Consider the following 19,835-nt stretch of genomic DNA (forward strand, 5'->3'; position numbering starts at 1 on the left):
GATTCCCGATTGTCACTAGATCCATGATGTGGCACATAGTTTAAATCCTCTGGGTCAATATCGGCAGGATCCTCATCATCCTCTGCATCATTCTGGGCATCCCAACGGACTAATTTCTGGATCAAGTCCGACCGAGTCTCAGCGTTCCAGTAGATAATCTTTCGCCTCTGGCACAGATCCTGTAGCATCCATTTACTGCTGTGGTCGAAACTCCTCTCTGGTCCTTGTCCCATGGCTGAGCTGGTGGGGTTGGACATGGCAGCATCTGAAACCTGAATGCCTCCCCTATGGCCTGCTGGGTATGCTTATGTGTCTCCCTGGTTGTTGAGCCCTGGACGGTGTCCGCGGACACCAGTCCTCTGCAGCTCTCCTGGGTAAACCAGGCTGAGTAGTATCCCATTGCTGCCACCAATTGTGGAGATACACTGAGCCAACCGCCTTTAGAAAGACAGCGTTGCTCAGGGCTCATCCCAACTGAACGCACGACCTCCTTAACCGTGGGCGGAACACTACTCAGATAACACAGGGTGAGGGAACCACAATAATTAGACTTTATTGGATCCCCAAAATATTAACGGCACATAACGCATAACCAGCAAAACACAAAAATGTAACTGGGTCACACCAGGGAATGTCCTTGCCTCAGAGCTTCCAGGGCCACTTACTCCAATCCAGCAGCACCCCGCTTTCGGCGGGCACCCACCAAGAAAGAAATAGCACCGGATTTAGGAAGCTGGCTGAGGTCTGCAAAGTCTGTACTTTAACCCATGAGAGTCCATGTCGTCACATCCATTATATAAGAACTTGTTCTGGAGCCGTCCATTGTGGAGTCCGAGAGGCAGAAAATAAATGTCTAATATTTCTTCTAGAAACTCATGTGAGAAAATATTGGCCCCTACAATAGTTTGGATTGCCGAGAGCCCCCGAGCCACATACTGTAATTACTCCAGATGTGTCACCTTTAGTTACTAAATCACTGACTGTGAAGGCTTTCGGGGTGGAGGGCGGTCATTTTAGTAGATGTGTTATTGTCTATAGTCACAGTTTCCTCTATAGTAGTTAGTACCAAAGACTCTCTTATTTCATGGATTTCCACTGCAGACAGTTTTCTGCTCCTATCCAGGCCCCATTTCTCCAGTCTGACATCTGTCACTTTACATGATAACACCTTTGTAATGCTTAATCTGATTCCAGTGTTTCTGAATTATTTTTCTGTGGCATATTCTTCTTTATCTTAGCTGTAATGTGAGGTTGTTTTGTTTTGCATTTATCTAAAAAAAAAAGATACACGAGATACAGAAACCGTAATTTTTTGTGTGTGTTTTTGCAATGCCAAACATGTGGATAGTAACAGTGTTTGGGTACATTGCAAGCCTGAGAAGCATTGAGGACATTTGGCTTTGGGATTTTGTTGGATTGGATTAGGAAGCCATATCGCTTCATAATCAAGAGTCTTTGAGCTACAACCATTGTGGAAACTCTCCATTTCTCCACTCACAAACTAGCAGTTTGGTATAATTTTGTCCTACAAAACATTTTTTTTGATGGCTTATTATTCCAATATATGGGAGGGAAAATGAACAAAGAGGGTTGAACATCATGGTCTACTGGAAGATACAGAAGGTCCAGTAGGCACAGGTGCTATAGATAGATGCAGCAGGTACAGATGGCACAGCAGATACTAGGATACAGAGACAAGCATAAGACTCAGCAAACGAAATGGGATCTGACAACTAGCCAAGTGTCTCAAAGGATAGACCCCATTGCTCAGGCACCTCCCATAGGGGGAGGGTGCCTTAAATATCTAGTGCCTCTCAGCCATAGCCTAAGATGCTCTTCCAGGTTATGGCATGCTGACCCTTTAAGAATACATGCTTGCGCTCTCCCAGGAGACCTGTGTGGTGTACGCAGGCCCTGGGATATGGCAATATGGACTGGGGACATAGAAGCCACTGATGGGAAAGGGGGCAGGATAGTAAGGGGATGCTGTTGATGGTGTTACACCCTATTTTATAAATTTTATTTTTAAATATATATATTATTAAAAATAATTTTTATTCTTATATTTTTTGGCAGATGATTGTACCAGGAGATTAGAGGCACAACTGACATATTCAATGTTTAAATCAGATGACCTTGATATCACACAAAATATAACTGAAGTGAATGCCATCATTCCAGATATACCATCATCCCTTCACAGCAAAGATCTATCATCTGCTTCTTTTAAACAAGTCCTACCTTCTGATTCATCACAGACTATTAACAAAATTAAAAGTCACAAAAGAGGCTTTAAAAATCGGAGTGTTCATACAGTTAAGAATCCATTTTTAACTTCAGAATATCAAAAAATCCATAAAAAAATTCACACAGGGGAGAAAAGATTTTCTTTAGAATCTGTTAATTACCAGCAAACACACACAGGGGAGACACCCTTTTCATGTTCAGAATGTGGGAAATGTTTTAACAATAGATCAAATCTTGTTAGCCACCAGAGAACTCACACAGGGGAGAAGCCATATTCATGTTCAGAATGTGGGAAATGTTTTAACAATAGATCACATCTTGTTAGCCACCAGAGAACTCACACAGGGGAGAAGCCATATTCATGTTCAGAATGTGGGAAATGTTTTAACAATAGATCAAATCTTGTTAGCCACCAGAGAACTCACACAGGGGAGAAGCCTTTTTTATGTGTAGAATGTGGGAAATGTTTTAACAATAGATATCATCTTGTTAGACACCACAGAACTCACACAGGGGAGAAGTCTTTTTTATGTGCAGAATGTGGGAAATACTTTAACAAAAGATCACATCTTGTTAAACACCAGAGAGTTCACACAGGGAAGACTCCATATTCATGTTCAGAATGTGGGAAATGTTTTCACAATAGATCAAATCTTGTTAGCCACCAGAGAACTCACACAGGGGAGAAGCCATATTCATGTTCAGAATGTGGGAAATGTTTTAACAATAGATCACATCTTGTTAGCCACCAGAGAACTCACACAGGGGAGAAGCATTATTCATGTTCAGAATGTGGAAAATGTTTTAACAATAGATCAAATCTTGTTAGCCACCAGAGAACTCACACAGGGGAGAAGCCTTTTTTATGTGCAGAATGTGGGAAATGTTTTACCAAGAGATCACATCTTGTTAGCCACCAGAGAACTCACACAGGGGAGAAGCCTTTTTTATGTGCAGAATGTGGGAAATGTTTTACCAAGAAATCACATCTTGTTAGCCACCAGAGAACTCACACAGGGGAGAAGCCTTTTTTATGTGTAGAATGTGGGAAATGTTTTAACAATAGATATCATCTTGTTAGACACCACAGAACTCACACAGGGGAGAAGCCATATTCATGTTCAGAATGTGGGAAATGTTTTAACAAAAGATCACATCTTGTTAAACACCAGAGAGTTCACACAGGGGAGAAGCTATATTCATGTTCAGAATGTGGGAAATGTTTTACAAGAGGATCAGATCTTGTTAGACACCAGAGAACTCACACAGGGGAGAAGCCTTTTTTATGTACAGAATGTGGGAAATTTTTTACCCGAGGATCAGATCTTGTTAGACACCAGAGAACTCACACAAGGGCGAAGCGTTTTTCATGTTCAGAATGTGGGAAATATTTTGGAGATATATCAAGTCTTGCTAAACACCAAATAATTCACACAAGGGAGAAACCCTTGCCAAATTCAGAATGAGGGAATTATTTTTATAACGTTATTGATTTTCAAAAAGTATACCAAGACATAACATAGTATCTACTGTATGTTGAATACAAGAAGTAGATTCTGTCTTGACTCTTAAACGTAACGAGTACCATTTCAATATCATTAACAACAACTTTATCCATAACAGAGGGAAAGGGAAAAGTAGATAAGGGAATGAGAAGAGAGGATAAAAAAGCATAAAGGCAGAAAAGTGAAGACCAGGGAAAAGAAAGAAGAAAAGGTACCATGATAAGAATACACATGAAATTGCTTATTTTCTTCTACAACCTGACAACTGTAAAAAAAAACCATTTAGAAGGTACTAGTACAACTCACAATGGAATATAGCAACCGATCAAGATACAATAAAGAAAGAACGCTAAATTAATCACAGGAGTAGTTGGAGTACTGAATTCACTTTGCCCACTGAGACTTGGTCAGACTGCCTTTACGGCTAGCAATCATGTGTTCCATAATGCAATTGTTTTGGATTTTACTTATAATTTCCTGCATTGAAAACGATTTAGCCGATTTCAAATTAGATGCAATCTCATAGGTGCCTATCGTATGCACATGTGAAATGATCACAGCATCCTCCATCAGGATTTTATCAAGATCCAGAGATGAGAGGTGTGGCAGGACACCATGGAAAATCTGTATGTAGAATGGATTGAATCAGACCATGGATATGGCATCAATAGTCTCGAATGTGTGTGAAGGACCTCCAGACATGGAGAAGAGTACCCACCTCGTCCTGACACCTCCAACATATAGGATAAGATTGGGGAAATATTATGCTAAGTCTGTAGGGGGTAAAATACCACCTATTGAGAAGCTTCCAGGTGATTAATGAATTGAGATGCTTTCTTATTGATTTGGAAGAAGGACCATGCAGATTCAGAAAAGGATTGCCCCAAGTCCCTTTCTCACTTTACAACAAAAGGGAAGGAGGGAGGAGCGTAAGAGGGGTGAAGGGCAGCGTAGTATCTAGATATACCTTTAGATTAGTCCCTATTATTCAAAAAGTAATCATCATAGAGGGACCTATGAGGTTCGTCTTGTAAGTTGAATGAGGTAACAAAATGCCTGATTTGGAAGTACATAAAAAAAAAAAGTTTTTACTATGAATACCATATGATTGCGAAATTTCTGAAAATGGTCAGATGGAGTTAGATCTCAATAGATTGCCCAGTTTAGAATTCCCTTTGCAATCCACCCGTCCAGGTTAATGGAGGGAATGATGTATTTAAACAAAGCTAGCGGGAGTTTGTTTATTCTAAAAGGGACTAACGAGTGCCCCAAACTTTTATTCACCCATGTGTATATGTAGGAAGGTGCATAGAGATATGCGTGTTGGTGTTGACTATGAGCAAAAGGCACTCCTGTAATGATGACATCTGACCACTAGATGTCAGCGACACTCACTGTTGTTCTAAATTTTATGAAGTGTTAAAAAAACAATACTTGAATAATTTTGTGAATACTGTGATGTAAATAATTGCCGAACTGTGCAGCGAAAATGTGATTTTGCTGCTTTATTTATAAAAATACTTTTATTGCATCATTGCGCTGTCAGTCAAGTTGAGGACGAGTAAAGTTTTTTTGTGAATAGAAGTCGGTTGGTTGCCACGGAGACAAAACTGGGAGGAGCAGTGTTTTTGTGTGTGCTCCTGTGACTGGTGATGTCTGGGACAATAATCCTCAATTTCTGTTTGGTGAAGAGCAAGGAAAAAGAAAGAAAACCAACAACAGGAGATCATTGAAAAGAGCCGGCCGGTTTGTGAAGTGTGACACGGCGCCTGTGGAAGGGTAAAGCACTCTATACCCAAAACAAGGATGAGGTACCTTATGTTGTTCGTTCTATTTTAAACTCGTTAGACCGGTCAAGAAGAATTTTATCTAGGGTTAGCTAGGTGTTTAGACCAACCTAAATAACTGATCTCTATGGGACGGTGTCAGTGAGGCACAAACTGTATTCATCTTCCCAACGACTATTGATACCGCGGTGCGAAGTTCAGAAAGGCCACAGTCCGTGGTGAAGTTCCCAAGGCACCCTCCTGCTCGGATTGGATTTTCCCGCAGAGCATGTTAATCAAATGAGATTGTTAATATTTGTATTTCATGTAATTGGGAATTGAATATGGTCATTTATTTAATGTTTTTTCTTGTTGGTAAACTTGGGTTGAATTCTGCTTAGCTGTACAGCTGAGTTTGGTAATATTGGGATCCCAGGGAGTTTATTGATTGGGAATAGGGTTAAGATTGTGAACCTGGAGAAAAGACACATATTACAGCTTCCCTTTTAGAACTAACCCTGAGTAAAATCCAGACCTATTTAGGGGAGGGGGGTGGCATTATTGGCCCCAGGGAACACATCCCGTTTCAGAGACCAATAATATGTGGCTGTTCTCCTGGTAAGGAAATTAGAAACCTAGTTCTCTTGTATGAGTTGTTTGATATTCCCTGCTTATGTTATTAGTTCTTTTTCCTTCCCCATACAAACAGGGGCGAGTTTGGTAACAATAAATCTTGTTGTTTTATCGTTGCTTCTGGAAAACTCATCTGTCCTGTCAGTGGCATCACTGTATCATAGCGGAACCTCTTACATATACACCCGCATCAATCACAGGGTAGGAGGTAGGTCAGAAGTTTTGAGAAATCCTCGACAACACATTAAAAAGGAGATTTTTGGCAACTCTACCATGTGGGACTCCATATCTACCCAAAGTTTGGAAGAGTAATCCGACCACTAGCTCCTCAACTGGTCCAATAGGGAGGTTCTATAATATTGTAGAACTTAGAGGCATCCCAAAACCCATTGATCATCTGGGAGGATTAGTATTTTTTTAAGACTTAGTCTTTTTAGAGTTCCAGATAAAAGACATTAGGAGAGATTTCAAGGTTTTCAACGTTGACAAGGAAATGAGGATAGGGAGATTACGAAAGTAGTAAATTATTTTGGGGAGAAGCATCATTTTCAATATAGATATGCATCCTACCCACAAGATGGGGAATTTATTTTCAGTTGCAACATCTTTCTGGATGGCCTGCTTCAAGGATCTAAAATTATAACGTTTCAATAACTTAACTTGAGATTATAGGAAAATCCTGAGATATGGGAGAGCACTATTCACCCAACTATAAGGATAAGATTTTTGTAATGATTTCTTAAGCCCTTCAGGGACATTGATACCTAGAATAAGGGATTTAGAAGCATTAACTTTGTAATAACTTGTATAACCAAATTCCTTAATGATTTTTGATATTGTGGGGAGGGGGTATTCAGGGTCGGAAACACAAAAGATAACGTCATCTGCAAAGAAACCTATACAGTGGTTTATAGGGCCAATGCGTATACCCGTTAACTCTGAGGAAGACCTCATGGTTTGCGTGATGGGCTCCATTACTAAGGTGAAAATGAGAGGCGAGAGAGGACACCCCTGGCGGGTACCATTGGAGATGGAGACAGCACTGCAGAGGTATACACCTGCGCTGAGGGGAGGGAATATAGGGTCTTAATTGTGGAAAGGATTGGGCCAGCAAACCCAAACTTCTTGAGGACCAAGTCCAAGTACCCACAATGGACCCAGTCGAACGCCTTCTCCTCATCCAAACCAAGGAGGAAAGAAGGCGTCCGGCTAGCCTTCGCCCGAGAGATAAAATTGATAAAGCGCATTGTTCCATCACACGGTTTTTTATGAATCCAACCTGGTCCTTATGGATTAGGATGGGAAGAATATTCAAGAGTCTTCGCATATAGCTTAAAATCGGTATTGAGGAGAGAGGACGGAAATTTGCTGAGGTGTCCGGTGTCTTCCCTGGTTTAGGAATAGTAACTATGTGGGCTTTGAGCATTTCATGGAGAAATCTCTTGCCGACTACAACTTAAAAATATCTCCCAGATTCGTGCTTTCCTTAACCAAGAATCTGCATATACATTGGTGCATGCCCTCATCATCTCCCGCCTTGACTACTGCAATCTCCTGCTCTGTGGCCTCCCTTACAGCACTCTTGCACCTCTCCAATCCATCCTAAACTCTGCGGCCCAATTAATCCACCTGTCCCCTCATTATTCCCTGGCCTTGCCAGTCTGCCAATCCCTTCACTGGCTTCGCATTGCCCAAAGACTCCAGTTCAAACCACTAACCATGACATACAAAGCCATCCACAACCTGTCTCCTCCTCACATGTGTGACCTAGTCTCCTGGTACCTACCTGCACGCAACCTCAGATCCTCACAAGATCTTCTCTACTCCCCTCTTATCTCCTCTTCCCACAATCGCATACAAGATTTCCCCCGCGCTTCCCCCATACTCTGGAATGATCTACCCCAGCATATCAGACTCTCGCCTACTGTGGAAAGCTTCAAAAGGAACTTGAAGACCCACCTCTTCCGACAAGTCTACAACCTGCAATAACCCTCAGGCCAGTACACCACTGCGCAACCAGCTCTGTCCTCACCTATTGTATCCTCGCCCATTCCCTATAGACTGTGACACCTTGCGGGCAGGGTCCTCTCTTTTCCTGTACCAGTCTGTTTTTGTAATGTTCATTATTATTGTACTTGTTTTTTATCTATACCCTTTTCACTTGTAAAGCGCAATAGAATAAATGGCGCTATAATAATAAATAATAACATAAGATTTTAGATATATTAAAGACTCTAACTAACGAGGGGACTAGAAGACATTAATACTTTTTATAGTAATCTTTTGACAAACCGTCCAGGCCAGGAGATTTACCAAACTTTAGTTGTTCGTCAATAGCCCTTATGGCTTACTCTGTTGCGAGAGTGAGACTAAAGGCCCAGTCACACACAGAGATAAATCTTTGGCAGATCTGTGGTTGCAGTGAAATCATGGACATATTGTTCCATTTGTACACAGCCACAAACCTGGCACTGATTGTCCACAATTTCACTGCAACCACAGATCTGCCACAGATTTATCTCTATGTGTGACAGGGCCTTAATTGAAATTTGGTGAGAGTTGGGAGGTTTATTTTCTCCAAAAGGAGAGAAATATTATCAATAGATGGTTAGGGAGTACCTACAGTGTTGTGCAAATTAATTGGGACAGAATTTTTTAAGTAAAATCGTAACTTGGTTACCAGTCAGTGATTCAAACCAGTTTTAACTACTTTGAACTGGTGTGAGTGTACAACTTTGAGTAACAAAATGTAGTTTGACTGGTTTTAGTCAGAAAATAACAGCTAGCTTCCCCCTCAGCTTCAGTTGAGAGCTTGTTTCTGTGACGAGTGGTTTAGTGTAGTTTTTCTCTGTGTGATTCATGTCTGTAAATATGGATGTTACCCCACGGAAATACAATGAAACTGGATCGTTTTCTCCAAAAGGAAAAGGGAAATGTGGAAGAAAAAGGAAAACGACACCAAGAACTAATAAAACACTTATCAGAAATAGTAAAATTAATGCAAGAAAAACAAGTAAAGACCTCCAAAGAGACTTGTTCGCTGCAGGTATTGATATTAGCAATTTGACTATATGGCGCAGACTTGTGGAAGTTGGTCGGAGGGCAACCAAGCCAGTAAAGAAACAACTTCTGATATCTCCAATAAAGGCAAAACGACTCACATGGGCAAAAAATATAAATCTTGGACAACTAGCCAGTGGAAATAGGTAATTTTCAGTGATGAAACCCATCTTTTTGTTCAAGGATACAGAGCAAGTGTTGTTAGAAGAAGCAAAAATGAACCATTGCAAGCTGATCATATTCAACAAACTGTAAAACACCCTCAAAAACAGATGTTTTGGAGCTTTTTTTTTCCAACGGATGATACAGGGAGCTTATTTCCTGTTGAAGGTATAATGAATTCATCCAAATACATAGATGTTTTAGGGCTCCGCCACACATCCATGAAAACCACGTCCGTGTAAAACGGGCCGTTTTTCGGGTCCGTTTTCCGTTTTTTAGGTCCGTTTTTATGGTATGTGTGGCCTGCGTGTGTATCCCGTATGCTAGCCGTATGTGTGTGTGGAATGTCCGTGTGTGCGTGAGTGAAATAACTGACATGTGTATGTGTTGTCCATGTGAAATGTACGTGTGTGATGCAAAATGTCGTTACTACATGTCGGAAGACAGAGTAGCGGGATGAGAATGAACTCGGGTGAACTTCACCCGACTTCATTGTCATGCCGCGGCTCTGTCTTTGTGCCGTGTACTGATTAGCGGTCACCTGTGAAGGATTCACCAGTGACCACTAATCCCCAGAGTGACTGAAGTGTCCCCCCCTCTCTCATACTCACCGATCCCCGATCACCGGCGCTGCACGGCGTTCACACTGTTCCGGCGGCTTTTTCTAATTTGAAAAAGCCGGCCGCCCATTAATCAATCTCGTATTCCCTGCTTTACCCGCCCACCGGCGGCTGTGATTGGTTGCAGTGAGACACGCCCACCACGCTGAGTGACAGCTGTCACACTGCACCCAATCACAGCAGCCGGTGGGCGTGTCTATACTGTGCAGTAAAATAAATAAATAAATAATTAAAAAAAACGGCGTGCGGTCCCCCCCATTTTAATACCAGCCAGATAAAGCCATACGGCTGAAGGCTGGTATTCTCAGGATGGGGAGCCCCACGTTATGGGGGGCCCCCCACCCTAACAATATCAGTCAGCAGCCGCCCAGAATTGCCGCATACATTATATGCGACAGTTCTGGGGCTGTACCCGGCTCTTCCCGATTTACCCTGGTGCGTTGGCAAATCGGGGTAATAAGGAGTTATTGGCAGCCCATAGCTGCCAATAAGTCCTAGATTAATCATGTCAGGCGTCTATGAGACACCTTCCATGATTAATCTGTAAATTACAGTAAAAAAACACACACCCCCGAAAAATCCTTTATTAGAAATAAAAAACACAAACAAATTCCCTCATTACCAATTTATTAACCCCGACAAACCCTCCATGTCCGGCGTAATCCAGTATGCTCCAGCGTCGCGTCCAGCTCTGCTGCATGGAGGTGACAGGAGCAGCAGAAGACACAGCCGCTCCGGTCACCTCCACGCAGCTAATGAGATGAGTAGCGCGATCAGCTGCTGTCAGTCAGGTAACTCGCGGCCACCGCTGGATCCAGCGGTGGCCGCGGGTAACCTCAGTGACAGCTCAGCTGATCGCGCTACTCATCTCATTACCTGCGTGGAGGTGACCGGAGCGGCTGTGTCTTCTGCTGCTCCTGTCACCTCCATGCAGCAGAGCTGGACGCGACGCTGGAGGTCCGTGGAGTACGCCGGACATGGAGGGTTTGTCGGGGTTAATAAATTGGTAATGAGGGAATTTGTTTGTGTTTTTTATTTCTAATAAAGGATTTTTTCATGTGTGTGTGTTTTTTTACTGTAATTTACAGATTAATCATGGAGGGTATCTCGGGGAGACGCCTGACATGATTAATCTAGGATTTAGTGGCAGCTATGGGCTGCCATTAACTCCTTATTACCCCGATTTGCCAACGCACCAGGGTAAATCGGGAAGAGCCGGGTACAGCCCCAGAACTGTCGCATATAATGTATGCGGCAATTCTGGGCGGCTGCTGACTGATATTGTTAGGGTGGGGGGCTCCCTATAACGTGGAGCTCCCCATCCTGAGAATACCAGCCTTCAGCCGTATGGCTTTATCTGGCTGGTATTAAAATGGGGGGGACCGCACGCCGGTTTTTTTAATTATTTATTTATTTTTTTCAATGCACAGTATAGACACGCCCACCGGCTGCTGTGATTGGGTGCAGTGTGACAGCTGTCACTCAGCGTGGTGGGCGTGTCTCACTGCAACCAATCACAGCCGCCGGTGGGCGGGTAAAGCAGGGAATACGAGATTGATTAATGGGCGGCCGGCTTTTTCAAAAGAGGAAAAGCCGCCGGAGTTTTTAAAACAGCCGTGCAGCGCTGCGCCGGAGATCGGGGAATGGTAAGTATGAGAGAGGGGGGAACTGACCGCCAGACAGCTAGAGGGACAGACAGACATAGAGACCGACCGACGGACTGAGGGAGAGAACGAAACATAAAAAGAAAAAAGACTGACATCACATGAAAAAAGCACAAAACATACAGGGAACAAACAGAGATGCGTCCGTGTCACTCGGACGTGCGCACAGACCCATTGACTTTCATTGGGTCCGTGCTGCGTGTTGCGTGAATAAAACGGACATGCTGGCGTGAGACACGGCCCACAAAACGCATCACGGAGACGGACTCACGGACATAACCAAAAACGTAATTGTAACCGCAGAGATATAGTAACATTGGTGCACGTTTGGCCGTGTCTCCAGTATACACGGAAACGGACCAAACACGCACGTGTTTCACGGATGTGTGTTTCAAGCCTTAAAATGTTTTATTGTGTCATTCATGCGTAAATTTGAAGGGACATTCCAACAAGATTTGGCTCCATGCCACAATTCCAAGTGTGTAAAGAAATTCCTGGAAGAAAATGAAGTAAAAGTGCTGTACTGGCCTGGCAATTCACCAGACTTATGCCGGCGACACACGGCACGATCTATCGTGCGAGTGATCGTACCCGCCCCTGTGTAGCCCCCATGGCCAGCAGCCTGCCGCTGCTGCTCGGGTCTGGTGCTCTCCGGTGGCTGGCTCGAGGGTTTCCCGACCCGGGAGTTCTCTGCAGACACCGTGAATAAATGGGGCATGGTTGATTTGGGGACGTATATGTATGGCAGGGCCGTATAGGAGTTTGTGATGCCATCCACGGTGTTTGGTGAGGTTGGACACCACCGCTGCTGTGACGGGACACCCGGGGGAGATGTTGCGCAGCAAGTTGTTAACCCCTCCGTGGGCAGGGATGGTGGCCACGGGACCCGTTGGGTTGGTTGGTGCAGGGAGATGGGCGACTGCAGGGTGCAGGTGTACTCACTCAGAAGGAAACACTCAAGTCTCTGGTAAACCAAGATGATGGTGGTCGATGCCCGCCGCCGGCTGCCTTCCGGTTCCCTCACTGGCTGGTAGTCTCTGTCTTTCTCCTGCAACTTTTTGTAATGGTGGACTACCTGTGCTTGCAACTCCAGAAGTCCGCTCCCCTGCTGGATGTAGCTGAAGGAGTCCTCTGCCCGTGTAATACTATTGTATGTTTTGAGGATTTCGATAGCGTTAGGGCAATGACAGCCAGAGACGAGTTTGTGGTACAAGATGTTTATGATATGTAACCACGGTAGATACACAACGGAAATACACAGTATAACAAACACATGAAAATACCTTTCCGAAACGGAGCGAAGGGGATTCCCAGGGCCACGCACCGGACTCCCCCAGGGAGACCACCAGAGCGAACCCCTATACAGGGACTGTCCGGCAATCAACCCCGGAAGGCCTAAATGCGCCGCAGCCGGGACACAAGGGGCAAGCGGTAAAGTCCAGAAGTGTCCGTACGGGATGAAAGTCCAGAATGGTTATGAACCGGAAGAAACCGGGCAGACGTGCTGACCAAAGACGGCAGACGGAGTCCGGGCACAGTTTGAAGAAACCGGGTATGGTCCAGAGTCGGTCGGTAGATTTTCAGGAGGATCCAAAGGTAATCCAGTAGCAGCAGCAGCAAAGCAGGAGCACACAGCAAGCAGTATACTCAGGCACTGGACTAGGCTTAGAGGCGGCCTTTTAAGCAGCTGGACAGGAAGTAGGGCAACAGAACATAAAACTCCATGTTAACCGAGGGCAAGCTCTTTCAAAAGAGGACTGGAAAACCCGGAAACCTGACATTACTCCCCCCCCCAGAAACGGCCTCAGGACGGGTCAGGGCCCGGCTTGTCCGGGTACCGTCGATGAAACTGAGCGATCTTCCGGGGTGCTCGAATGTTACCCACCGGTTCCCAGGAATCGTCCTCGGGGGCGTACCCCTGCCAACGTACCAGATACTGAAGCCGACGACGATGGAGCCGGGAGTCAATAATGTCCTCAACCACGAACTGCTCCTCGCCGTCGACCATCACAGGCGGAGGAGGAGGCACGACACGACCATGAAACGTATTGGGAGAGACGGATTTGAGGAGAGAAACATGAAAGACCGGGTGTACCTTTAGATGGTGCGGTAACCGCAGCCGACAGGCCACAGGGCTCACGATCCCGGTGATCTTGAACGGGCCGATGAATTTTTGTCCCAGCTTCTGCGAAGGGACACCCAATCTCAGGTTCTTGGTGGATAACCATACAGAGTCCCCTACCTTATACATGGGTGCCGGTTTCCGGTGAGCGTCTGCCGACCTCTTGTAACGCTCCTGAGCTGTAGCCACAGTGTCCTTCAGAACCTCCAGATTTTGTCGTAGCTCTGTCAATCTGTCCTCCACCGCAGGCACTGAGACCGCAACCGGTGACCTAGGCAAAATAGTCGGATGGTAACCCAAGTTAGCAAAGAAGGGCGTTACCTTAGTGGAGCTGCTCTGAGTGTTGTTATACGAGAACTCCGCCAACGGAAGCATCTTCAACCAATCGTCCTGCAGATGGCTGACATAACAGCGAAGGTATTGTTCCAGGGTTTGATTGGTCCGTTCGGTTTGCCCATTTGTCTGAGGATGGTATGCAGAAGACAAACAGACATCAATCTGAAGTGCCGTACAAAACCCCTTCCAGAACCTAGACGTGAACTGCACGCCCCGGTCAGAGATGATCTCGTCTGGTACCCCATGCAATCGGAATACGTTCTGGATAACCAGATCCACTGTCTCTGCGGCTGAGGGAAGACCGGCACACGGAATAAAGTGAGCAGCTTTAGTCAACCGATCCACCACCACTAAAATGGTATTGTGACCATCTGAGACGGGCAACTCCACAATAAAATCCATTGAGATAGACCCCCAAGGGCGAGATGGCACGGGTAACGGTTGGAGGAGTCCTGTAGGAGCCACACGAGGGACCTTGCACCGGGCACAAACCACACATGAGTGGACATAGTCCTTTACGTCCTTTAAACAGGTAGGCCACCAGAAAAAACGGTTCAGAAATTCCTGCGTCTTCTGTACCCCCCTATGACCAGCCAACACGGAGTCATGGACCAACTTGAGAACCCGAAGTCTTACGGCCTCCGGGACATAAATGCGTCGCTCTCTCAACCACACACCATTCCGAAGAACAAGAGTTACATCATTCGGGGGGGCAGCAAGAAATACGTCACCATCATAGGCCTGCTTGATGTCCTTCCACAAGTCCTGGTCCTGGATTACTCCAACGAAATTGGCATCCGATAACACGGTCTGAGACGGGGTTCCAGGCACGGAGTCCACGGCGTGGATTCGGGACAAGGCATCGGCTTTCCCATTACGTGAACCTGGACGGTATGTAACGACAAAATTGAACTGGTTAAGGAATAGGCTCCAACGGGCTTGCCGTGGAGACAGGCACCTGGCAGACTTAAGAAATTCCAGATTACGATGATCTGTGAGTACTATCACTTGCTGCGCGGCTCCCTGTAAGTGGTGTCTCCATTCCTTGAAAGCGGAAATAATCGCTAACAATTCTTTGTCCGCAATGTCATAGTTCCTTTCTGCAGGGGACAACCGGCGGGAAAAGAAAGCACACGGATGTAAGAGACTCTTGTCCCCAGTCCTTTGAGAAAGGATGGCCCCTAATGCGTAGTCGGAAGCGTCGACTTCCACGATAAAGGGAAGTGCGGGATTCGGATGTACCAATATAGGCGCTGAGGTAAAACAAACCTTGAGACGATGGAAGGCTTCCTGGGCCTGGGCGGACCACACAAACTTCTGTCCTTTCTTGGTTAACAGAGTGATGGGACGAACGATCTCTGAAAAATTACGGATAAAACGTCGGTAAAAGTTGGCAAAACCGACAAAGCGTTGTACCTCTTTGATGTTTCCCGGTTCCGGCCAGTCTAGAATTGCTTGTATTTTGCCAGACTCCATGTTCAGTCCCTGAGGAGAGATGACATAACCTAAGAATTGTATCTGTGAGCAATGGAATTCGCATTTCTCCAGTTTGATGTACAGGTGGTTTTCCCTCAGCCGGGTAAGTACGGTCTTGACGTGCTCCTGGTGTTCCTGTAGGGAATCAGAAAAGATTAGGATATTGTCCAGATAAATCACCATGAATTGGTCCATGATATCCCTAAAAATATCGTTAACTAGATGTTGGAAAGCCGCGGGAGCGTTACAAAGTCCAAAAGGCATTACTAGGTACTCAAAATGTCCATACCGACATCGAAACGCGGTCTTCCACTCGTCTCCGGGACGTATGCGGAGTAGATTGTATGCCCCACGGAGGTCCAATTTGGTGAATATTTTTGCCTGTTGGACCCTCTCCAATAGCTCAGGAATCAATGGTAACGGATACCGGTTCCGGATGGTTATTTTATTCAGTTCCCGGTAGTCAATACAGGGTCTTAGAGTCCCCTCTTTCTTTTTCACAAAAAAGATGGGTGCCCCTGCTGGTGAGGTAGACGGACGAATAAATCCCTTAGCTAGACTTTCATCAATGTAGTTTTTTAGTGCTTCTAGCTCAGGTGCCGCCAACGGGTAGACATGACCAAACGGGATCTCCGCCCCTGGGAGTAAGTCTATGGGGCAATCATACGGTCTATGCGGGGGAAGCCGATCGGCTTTTCTTTTGTCGCATATGTCCGCAAAGTCGTTATACACCGGGGGTAGAACAGGTACCTGTACAGTGCCCTCCGCATTCGGTGTTACTGGAACCGGAACAGTTGGACTAATGGTCGGAATACTCTGCGGTGGGAAGGATATTTCCTTAGTTTCCCAATCGATGACCGGATTTGTAGACCGTAGCCACGGAATACCTAAAATAATCGGAAAATGAGGAGAAGAAATTAGCATGAAAACAAGGGTCTCCTGCTGACCTGGCTTCATGACGCATTCTAGCGGTACGGTTTCCCGATCAACTGGTCCAGAGATTAACGGAGATCCGTCTACCGTCTCCATTGTAACCGGTGAGGCTCTTTGCTGAGTCCGGATACCGTGTTTCCTGGCAAAAGAGGAGTCCATGAAATTTCCCCCGGCCCAGAATCTATCATTGCAGAGGTAGGTATTAGCTGTCCCTCCCACCGGATCTGAATGGGGAGCGAGCAATGGGTATATTTCCCTTCCAAGTCCTTCGGTGAGGTTGACATTACAGTCAAGGGAAATACCGCATCCAAGTGTCCACTTGCCTCAGAGATATCGGACTCTGCGTCCGTGTTGTCACACTCTGCCATGGCTGCCAATACCTTATTTGGGCGATTCGGACGTTTCGGGCAGTCGATCAAGAAATGGTCCGATTGACCGCAATAGAAACACAAACGCTCACGGAGCCGGTGTTCGCGACGTTCATTGGTCTCTCGCTTTTGCAGAGAGTCCACTTGCATAGGAACGTCCTCGGCCTCCCGTGGCGTCCTGAGAGCGGGTTCTCTGGAAGGAAATGCAAAGTTGTTTACACGGTTTACAGCTGCCCATTTTTCCTGTCTACGTTCCGTCAAGCGGGTATCAATACGCACACAGTGCTGGAGAAACAGGTCAAAATCCCCTGGAGATTCAGAACGAGCTAACTCGTCCTTGATGGTACCGGACAACCCCTTTCTGAAAACAGACAAAAATGCATTGTTTCCCCAGTCGGTGTCTACCACTAACCTCTTAAATTCAGTGGCGTATTCAACGACAGAACGCTTTCCCTGACGTAAGGAAAGGAGAGCCGATTCAGCGGTAGCACGGCGATTCGGATCATCAAACAACTGCGCCATTGCGGTCAGAAAATCATCTAGGTGATTTAAACGGATGTCCCGGTTCTCTATCATAGGATTAGCCCAAGCCAGTGCTCGTGAGGTTAATAACATAATTATACATAACACTTTGGACCGGTCAGAACGGTAATAATCGGCGTGTACATCAAAAAACAGTATACATTGGTTCACAAATCCACGAAACTGACTACGGTCACCATTGAAACGGAATGGGGGTAACCTAGGCATACCGGCAGCTGATACGGACGTAGTGGGGCCGGCTTCCTGAGCCTCCACTCTGACTTGCAAGTCCTGTATAGCCGGACCCAGTACCTGGTGATCATGGCCCAGCTGTGCCTCCACATCTCTAAGTTTAGTCTGCACCACCTCCATCTCCTGCTGCAAGGAGTTAATCATAGAAAAGAGCTGATCTACTCCTCGTGTCTCAGTCATTGCCCCAGCGAAATCCTCTTATGGCCTGAGTATAATATAATACTATTGTATGTTTTGAGGATTTCGATAGCGTTAGGGCAATGACAGCCAGAGACGAGTTTGTGGTACAAGATGTTTATGATATGTAACCACGGTAGATACACAACGGAAATACACAGTATAACAAACACATGAAAATACCTTTCCGAAACGGAGCGAAGGGGATTCCCAGGGCCACGCACCGGACTCCCCCAGGGAGACCACCAGAGCGAACCCCTATACAGGGACTGTCCGGCAATCAACCCCGGAAGGCCTAAATGCGCCGCAGCCGGGACACAAGGGGCAAGCGGTAAAGTCCAGAAGTGTCCGTACGGGATGAAAGTCCAGAATGGTTATGAACCGGAAGAAACCGGGCAGACGTGCTGACCAAAGACGGCAGACGGAGTCCGGGCACAGTTTGAAGAAACCGGGTATGGTCCAGAGTCGGTCGGTAGATTTTCAGGAGGATCCAAAGGTAATCCAGTAGCAGCAGCAGCAAAGCAGGAGCACACAGCAAGCAGTATACTCAGGCACTGGACTAGGCTTAGAGGCGGCCTTTTAAGCAGCTGGACAGGAAGTAGGGCAACAGAACATAAAACTCCATGTTAACCGAGGGCAAGCTCTTTCAAAAGAGGACTGGAAAACCCGGAAACCTGACAGCCCGCAGACGCTGGCCCGTGGGATCTCTGAGCCTTGGCGGTGGCCTGTTTATCCCCCTCGGTGGGCTGTTGTTTTCTATTAGGGACTTTGGGTGGGACAGAACCTTTAGTCCTGGCCTCAATCAGTTAATTAGCTAGCTCCCAGTTGTTTCTGGACCTAGCTTCAGTTTCTGAGTACCCCCACTTGTGATCCAGTTTCCGAGTCGGTTCCCTGGGTCAGTACCGGCGGGCCACTACCCTGTCCCGGTCCACCACGGTTCCACCGAGCCGTCTTCCCGGCTCCTGCAGACAGAGGCCTCCATATGCCTCCTAGTCAAAGGTACCAGGGCTCCTACCCTGGCACCTGTTCGATTTGGGTATTCGCCTCTGCTGGAGCTGCACCCAGTTCCAGCCCACACTCCTCTCCAACTTGAACTTCAGACTAATCTGACTTGTGTTTTCCCGCCCCGGGCTATCTAAACTCCTAGCTGGGCGTCTTCCAACCGCCTGGTTCCGCCCCTGGTGTGTTTATCTGTCCCCGGGGGGGGGTGACTAGGGTTTAAATTGGTTGGCTGATGTTACCTCTGAGGGAAGGGTGTAATGCGGTGCCCTATCTGTGAGTACCTGGCTGGTCAGGGCGTCACACTCCCCCTTGGTTAAACACAGGCCGTCCGCGGGCTGTCCGACCACCAGCGGTTTATTTTTGCTTTTTAACTGAAAAAGATAAAAACATTTACAATTATAATAACATATTTACATTGTATGAAAATTTGGTTTCTTCTCTTACGGGAGGCAGTTTACTTAAACGTTGCATAAATAAAACATTTTTATTAACCGGGAACGGGACGGGAGCGGGTCCTTTCCATTTTTGCAAACCTAGCCTTGATGCTGCCTCTAAAACCAGGTCAGCACCCCTTTTCCCCAGTCCAGGAAATGGGTTCGGGTCTGGGTGTTGCCCACACGGGGCGGGTAATAGGTTCCTTACCCGGCAGTCTCTCTCAGAGACCCCACGTCTAGGGGACCCCTGACCCGAGCATCGTCACCAGTCTCGCTAGTGACAGGACCTCGGCCTACAATTTCCCGCAGGCCCTTCCTCCAACCAGCCTCTCCGGAGACTGCAGGACAAATGGAAAAGGGTGGTCCATGGATTATTTACAAGACCCAGAAAGTTTTGGGTTGGCCTGCAAGTTCTCAGCCATGTCTTTGGTTAATTTTTTAAAACGGGAACATTAACAGGGTCCCAATGCGGACTTGCAGAAAGGTAGCCGGGAACCACTACCTCTTAACACTCTGAATAATCATCTTCGGGATTGGAGGGTGGCGGAGACGGATG

At 46.2% G+C, this 19,835-nt stretch overlaps 1 protein-coding gene across 1 annotated transcript in view; it reads left to right on the forward strand.

The window, feature by feature from the left end:
* The window catches only part of LOC142258790 (uncharacterized), an 89,258-nt gene that overhangs the window by 32,222 nt on the left and 37,201 nt on the right, over nt 1-19,835 (forward strand). The window contains exon 4 of the mRNA XM_075331386.1: nt 2,077-3,707. Within this exon, the coding sequence (XP_075187501.1) occupies nt 2,077-3,707 (1,631 nt within the window). The remainder of the gene's footprint in view (nt 1-2,076; nt 3,708-19,835) is intronic.

This window comes from Anomaloglossus baeobatrachus (genome assembly GCF_048569485.1).
Source record: "Anomaloglossus baeobatrachus isolate aAnoBae1 chromosome 5 unlocalized genomic scaffold, aAnoBae1.hap1 SUPER_5_unloc_11, whole genome shotgun sequence".
Lineage (NCBI taxonomy): Eukaryota > Metazoa > Chordata > Amphibia > Anura > Aromobatidae > Anomaloglossus > Anomaloglossus baeobatrachus.